Source organism: Henckelia pumila, chromosome 2 (assembly GCF_033568475.1).
Source record: "Henckelia pumila isolate YLH828 chromosome 2, ASM3356847v2, whole genome shotgun sequence".
Taxonomy (NCBI): Eukaryota; Viridiplantae; Streptophyta; class Magnoliopsida; order Lamiales; family Gesneriaceae; genus Henckelia; species Henckelia pumila.
The window spans coordinates 85,751,219-85,761,141 of record NC_133121.1 but is presented as its reverse complement, the minus strand read 5'-3'; the positions used below and the strand labels follow the sequence as shown (position 1 = coordinate 85,761,141).

Genomic DNA, 9,923 nt, shown 5'->3' with positions numbered 1-9,923 from the left:
TAGTAGTTGTGTTGTCACAAAATATGGGAGCCTCATTTGATTGCACTCCATAGTCTCGAAGCTGTTGTTGTGTCCAAAATATTTGTGCACAACAGCTGCCAGCTGCTAGGTACTCAGCTTCGGTGGTTGAGGTAGCAATCGATGTTTTCTTCTTGCTGAACCATGAGATTAGTCTATCTCCCAGAAATTGACAAGATCCACTTGTACTTTTTCGATCAATTTTTCATCCTGCATAGTCTGCATCTGAATAGACAACTAGGTTAAATTTTGATTCGTTGGAGTACCAAAGACCCACATTAGGAGTACCCTTAAGATATTTGATTATTCGTTTGGCAGAAATATAGTGAGACTTTTTGGTTGATGCTTGAAATCTTGCACATAAGCATACTGAAAACATAATATCAGGCATACTTGCAGTTAGGTATAATAGTGAACCGACAAGTCCTAGATACATTGTTACCTCTACTGGTGCTCCTGCTTCATCTTTGTAAAGTTTTATGGAAGCACTCATAGGAGTAGACATTGTTGAACAATTTTCCTTACCAACTTTTTAATAAGTTCTTTGGTGTATTTGTCTTGATTGATGAATTTACCATTCTCAAGTTGTTTCACTTGTAATCCAAGGAAGAAATTCAACTCGCCCATCATGCTCATTTCAAACTGTTCCTGCATAAGCTTAGAGAATTTCTCGCATAATTGAGGATTAGTTGAGCCAAATATAATGTCATCCACATAGATTTGAACAAGCAAAATATGATCTCTTTTGGTAAATTTAAAGAAAGTCTTATCGACTGTTCCAATAACAAAGTCATGATTTAGCAGAAACTGTGATAATGTATCATACCAAGCTCTTGGTTCTTTATTCAAGCCATAAAGTGCTTTGTCAAGTTTAAAAACATGATCAAGAGTTGATGAATTGACAAAACCTGATGGTTGTTCAACATAGATTTCTTCCTGGAGTAATCCATTTAGGAAGGCTGACTTCACGTCCATTTGATAGACTTTAAAGTTCTTGTAGGCAGCATATTGACCGGCTAAATTGGTATGATTAAAAATCAACTGGCAAGCGTACCAGGTCAAATTATAGATACTGAATAAAATTTGAATGTCTAACCCACAGGGACTGTATAATTATGACTACCAGAATATATTTATTTCTACTTAATCTAGACTAATCAAAAATAGTGATTTCGGATTTTAAACTAAAAATTAAAAATTGCAATTAATATTAAAATAAATAAAACGCAGCTGGAAAATTTGGATTAATTCAAATATGGGAAAAGCTCAATCAAGGACTCACGTAGGTACCAGACAATTCATATAACAAGCAGGCGATCTAAGACATCAGATTTAATCTTAATTCACGGGAATTTTCCTAATTTGTTCGAAGGACTATTTCTAGAACAATCAAACCTATTCAAATATTGATGAACTAATCTTTCGTCATTCTAATCAAATTTGAATGCATGAATAACTGTGAAAATTCAGTAAACACCTAAACCGCATAATGAAACCGAATTTTATTTCTAGTCAGTTTTACACTATGTTGATTATCGAAGTGATCAAAATTGAAACCTCCTCTGTCGAATTGGAATCAATTAACATGCAAGCAAATAACTGGCCAGAAAATTCACAAGACAAATATAAATTCGATAAACAATAAAATCAAATCAAGTCTGAAAATCTCAAATAAACAAACGAGTTTTATACATAAATTGTCTGGCCCAATCACGTGGCCTTGATCGAATAAAAACTACTACTCACTAATAAACATGATTTAAATAAACCAAGTCTAAAATCATAAAATAAAAAATACTAGAATAGAAGAAAATCTGAAGAATTGTTCCCAGCCGCCGTCAGCTTCGCGCGCAAAAAGACAAAAAGTTTTCAAAAAGATCATAAAATTTCTTTTTATAGGGTCCGTGCCAATTAGAATCCTCGTTGACCTATAATTCATGAACAGTGCATAGTCCCGAACACGCGCGCATGCGCATGGCATAGCTCGAGCGCGCGCACCTTAATAAAACAGCGGCTCGTAAACGCCTCGCGCACACGCGAGGAAGAAGCTCGCGCGCGTGCGGCTTCCCTTAAACTTTCTGTCCATTCCTTCTGTGCGCGTGAGGCGTAGGAGCTCGCCCGCGCGCGCCTTGGCTCGAATGATTCTGGAGATTGCTTCTGCGCATGTGCGAGGAGTAGACCTCGCGCGCGCGTGCCTTTTCCGCATAGATAGTTCCAAAAATCTTCATTATCTACAAAATCCAACCAAGAGAGTATAATGCAAGCAAATAAAATAAAATACTAACAAAACTAACAAAAATAAAATAAATGCATGAGCAATAAATATAAAATAACATCAAAAATAATGCATACTAAACACACTTATCACATATGCAAGAAATATTCTAATATCTTCAAGTCTTGCTACTCGAGCGAATGACTCATCGAAATCAATACATTCTTCTTGTCTAAAGCCTTGAGCAACCACTCTAGTTTTGTTTTTTATCACAGTGCCATGCTCATTCAATTTATTGTGAAATACCCATCTGGTACCTATGATGTTCTGATTATCCTGTCGAGGAACTAGATTCCAGACTTTATTTCTGGTAAACTGATTTAGTTCCTCCTGCATTGCTTCAATCCAGCTAGCAACTTGTAAGGCTTCATCAAATTGTTTAGGTTCTAGCTGTGATATGAATGCTGCATGCAATAATTCATTACTCATTTGATTCATAGTACGTAATGGAGCAATATGATTACCGATAACCAGCCCAGGTGGATGATCTTTACTCCACCGGAGACATGGTCCAAGGGGATTTGTATCCTGATTTCTTGGAGTATCATCCTCATATCTGACCATATTGTCTGGTTCAATAATTTCTTCTACAATCATTGGTTCTTCATGATCTTGACTGACTTGGTTTTCAGTTGACTGGGTAGTTAAGAACTCTGAATCAGCTCTTCTGATGGGAGGCTCATCGTTATCACTTTCATCATTTAGTACCGTTGTTTCTAACCTATTTTCTAGATCTTTAATACTTTCTTGAGATTGATCTGTACATTCAGTAGCTTCATCAAAGATAACATGAATGTTTTTCTCTATTGTCAGTGACTTATTGTTGAATACTCTATAAGCTCGACTGACTGAGGAATAGCCAATGCATATGCCTTCATCTGCCTTTGCATTGAAGGCTGTTAAGTGATGTTTGCCTTTGTCATGTATAAAACACTTGCAACCAAATATTTTAAAATATGAAACATCGGGTTTTGTGCCATTCCAGATCTCATATGGTGTCTTGTTGTGTCTCTTGTTAATTATAGATCTGTTTTGAGTATAACATGCTGTGTTAATTGCCTCTGCCCAAATTCTTTGAGAGACGTTAGAATCAGCAATCATAGTTCTAGCTGCTTCTTTGAGAGTACGATTTCTTCTTTCAGCAATACCATTTTGCTGTGGGGTCCGAGTAGCAGATAACTCATGCTTTATTCCCTAGTCATCTAGATAGGATCCGAGGGTTTAAATGTTTAAAAATTCAGTGCCTCTATCACTCCTGATCCGATCTATCCCAGTACGTTTCTCATTTTGAAAATGTTTTATAATTTTTATCAAGTGAGTAGCTGTTTGATCTTTGGAGGACAAAAATATTACCTAGGTAAATCGAGAGTAATCGTCCACAATAACTAGAGTATATGTGACGCCCGGGGCTGAAGAGGCAGGGAGTGATCGTCGGTGCCAAGAGGTTGCAAGGACAATGAGCGGCTCCTAGTAGGCTTCTAGGCAGAGGGAGACATGAATGAACCGATCCCGTGCCAGAATGAGAGGGATTCTGAGACTGTGTAGGTATGGGACTACATGGTTGAGGAGGGCTTAAAAGATTTCATATGTACTATTCATATTAAGAAGGTGCATCTTCTTTTCGGAAGCTCATTACATAAGAACTCCAAAGTTAAGCGTGCTTGACTTGGGGCAATTATATGATGGGTGACCCCCTGGGAAGTTTTCCAGGGTGCGTGTGAGTGAGGACATAAGCACGCTGAAAAGACTCGTCTTGATATAGTGGGTCGTTACAAATGGTATCAAAACCGACCTCTCTTAGTACGGTATGGTTCGGGGACGAACCAAGCGGAAGCTGGTGGGCATGTGACGCCCGAGGCTGAAGAGGCAGGGAGTGATCGCCGGTGCCAAGAGGTTGCACGGACAATGAGCGGCTCCTAGTAGGCTTCTAGGCAGAGGGAGACATGAATGAACCGATCCCGTGCCGGAATGAGAGGGATTCTGAGACTGTGTAGGTATGGGACTACATGGTTGAGGAGGGCTTAAAAGATTTCATATGTACTATTCATATTAAGAAGGTGCATTTTTTTTTCGGAAGCTCATCACATAAGAACTCCAAAGTTAAGCGTGCTTGACTTGGGGCAATTATATGATGGGTGACCCCCTGGAAAGTTTTTCAGGGTGCGTGTGAGTGAGGACATAAGCACGCTGAAAAGACTCGTCTTGATATAGTGGGTCGTTACAGTATATCTCATTCCCCCTAAGCTTCTGACTAATGTAGGACCGAATAGATCCATGTGCAACAACTCTAAGCATTTGTAAGAAGACATACACCCTTTTGTTTTAAAGGTTGCTCTCACTTGTTTGCCCTGCTGACAAGCTGAACAAACTTTATTCTTTTTGAAATCCCCTTTGGGCAAGCCAAGAGCCAATTAATGTTTGCTCAGATGTTTAATGGACTTAAAATTTAAATGATTTAGCCGCTTATGCCATAACCAGTGCTTATTATTTTGAGCAAAAAAACATGTAGGAACTGATGGTTGATCACTTTGCCAATTTATCCAATATGTGTTTTGTTCTCTTAATCCGGTTAGCATAACTTCACCTTTACTATATTTGATTGTGCATGAATGTTTGTGAAATTCAACAGTATGACCATTATCACATAATTGACTAATTTTAATCAAGTTATAGCATAGATTATCAACAAGTAATACATCATTAATAATAATGTTACCATGAGTAATCTTACCCTTACCCACGGTCTTACCCTTTGAGTTATCACAAAAAATTATTTTAGGTCCTTTGTAGTGTATGATTTCAGATAATAATTCTTTATTTTCAGTCATGTGCCTGGAGCATCCATTGTCTAGATACCAGGTTTTCTTTTCTACTATATTGTTTCTCCCAACTGATTTCACTAATAGTACCTGCAAAAAGAAAATATGAATATGGTACCCTTATCTATTTGGGTCCGAACTAGATTAGTCCTTTCGGGACCCACACCTGAATTACCCTAATGGGTTTACCCATGTGTGCATCCAAAAAGTGAATCGGTCGAGGTGCCTGATGCGTGCTTGTGTGTGGTCTACATATTACTGTGTGCTGTTTGAATTTTTGATCTTTGTTGTTTAGTCTGTATCACTTTTGAACAGGCATGCAGTTGAAGTATCGGTTCTGTTTCACCTGAAGATTCATGTACTTAGATTGAATTGGTTCAAACGTCGATTGTTTAAACTTAGATTGGTTTCCCTTTCTTTGTTCATTTAGTCTAGGTTTGACTCATATTTTTCCTTTCCCTGGATTCCGAGGTTCCACATATCCCAGCCCTCTATGCTTAGCCTTGTTCTCATAACGTATTGGTTGTTCATCATTGATCTTAGTCTCATTGTGTTCATATATCGTAATAGATCAAACAAATCTTACAGCATTAGGATTTTTCTTACTAGAATACGATTGAGAACTTTCCTCAGTAAAAATGCAATCATTTGAACCATATCCAAGACCGGTTTTGTCACCCGCCTGTTTCTGGTTCTCATGTATCTTACCTAATGAGGTAGAAGCATTATTCCAAGATTTGATTGTTTTAAGCAACTTTTGATTTTCATTCAAAGTAGCTTGGAATATACGTTTCATGTCATCATTCTCAGCTGCTAGCAGGTTTAGCTTCGTCTTTAGACTGTCAAGTTCATTTCGCTGTAAACATTAGATTCTCTCGACTTATCAATAAGACTTGCTTTTTTCTGATTTCACTTCCTTGAATGATACAGAAAGCTTCTGATTATCTATGGCCATGTAATTAAGTGCTTGAACAAGGTCCTCATGTGTACAGAAGAATTAAAGTCAAATACCTCAGTATCGTCATCTCCATTTTGAGAGTTGGTCATAAGACACTGGACTTGTTCCTCCTCACTTTCTTTGGATGAGCTATCTGAATAGATGACTCAGATTCAGTTTCTGCCCACTTGCTCTTTCCTTCGTCTGCAACTAGTACTCTTTGCTCTTTCTTCTTTTTGAACATCCTTCTTCCTTCTTTTCCTTTATTTTTCTTCTCATAATGCTGTTTCTTTTCATCGTTCTTAGGCTTAGTGCAATCTGCAATAAAGTGGCCTTTCTTGCCACAGTTAAAGCACGAGGGACCATCGTCTGTATGGTCTTGTTTGTAGTAAGGTTTATTAAACTTTTTTTTATTTTTATGCATAAAGTTACCAAATTTCTTAATAAAGAGAGACATTGCTTCACTACTCATTTGTTCAGATGTCTTCTTTGCTGAAGCTTCCTCAGTCGGATGAGGTAAGACAATTGAGGTTAGTGCTTTGGTAGGATTAGAAGAAAATGTTTCTTCTTCAGTTCGTATTCCGAGTTCAAACTCGTAGGCTTTGAGATCAGCAAACAAATCATGAAGTTCTAGTTTTCTTAAATCCTTTGATTCCCTTATGGCTATAGTCTTGACATCCCACTCTCTGGGCAGTGCATGCATAACCTTCAAAGAAATTTCATGATTAGTGTATATTTTACCGAGAGATATAAGTTCACAAATAATGTTACTAAATCTTTCGTCAAACTCAGCCATGGCTTCTCCTGGTTTCATCTTGGCATTATCAAACTTATGAATGGCTACTGTGAGTTTGTTCTCCTTGGTTTGGTCATTGCCTTCGCACAGTTGAGTGAGTTTCTCCCAGATTTCTTTAGCAGTAGAACACGTCTTGATTTTGCTAAACATGTTTTTTCCCAATGTTTTGTATAAAATATCTTTGGCAACGTTGTCAAGATTTGCTTTCGTTTTGTCCTCGGTGCTCCATTCTGCTCTGGGTTTTTTCAACCATCTGTGGTTCTTCTTCTGAAATGGCTATAGTTGTATTGACTTTGAGAATCTTCAGTTGTATTGACTTTGAGAATCTTCAACGTCTTTATCCCTTTATGTCAACGGTAAGAAACATCCTTTCAAACAGATGTATGTCAGATAATATATCTCGTTTTGTGGAGTAGGACTGAGATCTATTTATCTTCAAATATCTGTACTCGAAGCTCTTTTAATGTCCATTCAATGTGTCTTCATAATAAATTCTATTAATGATCTTTTGAGCTTTGTCATACGGCTCCTTAAATGCTCTATCCTTTTTGCATTTAAGTTGTCTTATCAAGGATCCGTTACTAGGTATTTGTGACTTTATGAAGTCGGTAGAGATCCTTGAGACTTGTATTAAAGTTGGCACTTACTCTGATTGTTGAGGTCGGTTGAAGACTTGAGGGCCAGCTGATATACATTATGTACTCGGCTGATGTGTGAGAGTCGTTTGATGTTCAAGAGTTCAGTTGATGTCTGTAACCAGACGATGACTTCAAATCGGTTGATATCTTCCGGCAGACGTATTTCCTGTTTTACATGCAAATGTTGGCGATACTATAACAATGATATATTGTTTTGTTATCACCAAAATTTAAGATTCAACATAGCATTTAAGAAACTCCTATGTTTCTAATTTCAAATAAGTTCCTAAATTTAAAATTTCTATCGAACAACTAGCATCCCAATCCAACTTCGTATTTACAAAAGAGCCAAATGGATTGTACATAAAAATTTCAACAAAGTTAATAATTTCCAACTTTCAGCCCTTTCAACAAAATATGAAAAGTAGAGTGGTTAAAAGAAAACTACCAAGAAACAATAAGAGGAAATAAAGGGTCCAAATTTGATCATCCATTATAAATAAAGTAAATAATGGTCCTATCATGTATTCAAAATTCAGTAAATTTCAATTAAAACAATAATTTTACCTCAGCATGGTTCATAGAAATGTCGTCCTGCCCTTGCACCAAAATATGAAACGAAAAATGGTTAAAATATAAATACTATGAGAACTTAAGAAGAAATTAATGGCCAAAGTTGATTATCTATCATAAATAAATTCATTCATGGTTGTATGAAGTATTGAAAATTTATTACATTTCAAATACATCTTAAGTTAATACAACGAAATTCGAAATGACTAGATAAATTTTATTGATTGATATAATAACAAGAAATTTACGTTCAAGTCATTTTTCAATTTCCATTTGTATTGTGCGGAAGGCCTATAAAATTTCAAGTGCGAAAAAGTCCCCATTTATTTTGACTATAAGGTAAGTTATATTGCAAGTTATCTTTAAATACCCATTTCCAATTGCGTAGCATTTAAGAAACTCATATGTTTCCAATTTTAAATAAGTTCCTAAATTTAAAATTTTTATCGAACAACTAGCGTCCCAATCCAACTTATTATTTACAAAAGGAGCCAAATGGATTGTACATAAAATTTTCAAAATAATTTCCAACTTTCAGCCCTTTCAACAAAATATGAAAAGTACAGTGGTTAAAAAAAATTACCAAGAAACTGTAAGAGGAAATAAAAGATCCAAACTTGATCATCCATTATAAATAAAGTAAATAATGCTCCTATCATGTATTCAAAATTCAGTAAATTTCAAACAAAACAATAATTTTACCTCAGCAACGTTCACAGAAATGTCGTTCTGCCCTTGCACCGAAATATGAAACGTAAAATGGTTAAAATATAAATATATGAGAACTTAAGAAGAAATGAAGGGCCAAAATTGGTTATCTATCATACATAAATTCATTCATGGTTGTATGAAGTATTGAAAATTCAGTACATTTCAAATACATCTTAAGTTAATACAATGAAATTCGAAATTACTAGATAAATTTTGTTGATTGATATAATAACACAAAAGTTCAATTCATTTTCCATTTGTATTGTGTGGAAGACCTATAAAATTTCAAGTGCGAAAAATTCCCCATTTACTAAGATTATAAGGTAAGTGTATATTGATAGTTATCTTAAAATACTCATTTTTAATTGCATAGCATTTAAGAAACTCATATGTTTCAATTTCAAATAATTTTCTAAATTTAAAATTTTTATTGAACAACTAGCGTCCCAATCCAACTTCTAATTTACAAAAGGAGCCAAACGGATTGTACATCAAATATTCAACAAAGTTTCAAATAATTTCCAAATTTCAGCCCTTTAAACAAAATATGAAAAGTAAAGTGGTTAAAAGGAAATTACCAAGAAACTGTAAGAGGAAATAAAAGGTCCACACTTGATCATCCATTATAAATAAAGTAAATAATGCTCCTGTCATGTATTTAAAATTCAGTAAATTTCAATTAAAACAATAATTTTACCTCAGCTTGGTTCACATGAATGTCGTCCTGCCCTTGCACCAAAATATGAAACGAAAAATGGTTAGCATATAAATACTATGAGAACTTAAGAAGAAATGAAGGGCCAAAATTGGTTATCTATCATAAATAAATTCATTCATTGTTTTATGAAGTATTGAAAATTCAGTACATTTCAAATACATCTTAAGTTAATACAATGAAATTCGAAATTACTAAATAAATTTTGTTGATTTATATAATAACAAGAAAGTTCCAGTCATTTTCCAATTTTCATTTGTATTGTGTGGAAGGTCTATAAAATTTCTATTTCGAAAAATTCTTCATTTACTAAGACTATAAGGTGAGTGTATATTGTAAGTTATCTTGAAATACCCATTTTCAACTGCATAGCATTTAATAAACTCCTAAGTTTCCAATTTCAAATAAGTTCCTGAATTTAAAATTTTTATCGAACAACTA

At 35.2% G+C, this 9,923-nt stretch overlaps 1 protein-coding gene across 1 annotated transcript; it reads right to left on the bottom strand.

Moving 5' to 3' along the window:
- Positions 1 to 6,155: 6,155 nt before the first annotated feature.
- On the bottom strand, positions 6,156 to 6,995 carry LOC140877841 (uncharacterized). Its single transcript, XM_073281426.1, has one exon. The coding sequence runs from the start codon at positions 6,993 to 6,995 to the stop codon at positions 6,156 to 6,158; it is 840 nt and encodes a 279-aa protein (XP_073137527.1).
- Between the last annotated feature and the right edge of the window lie 2,928 nt (positions 6,996 to 9,923).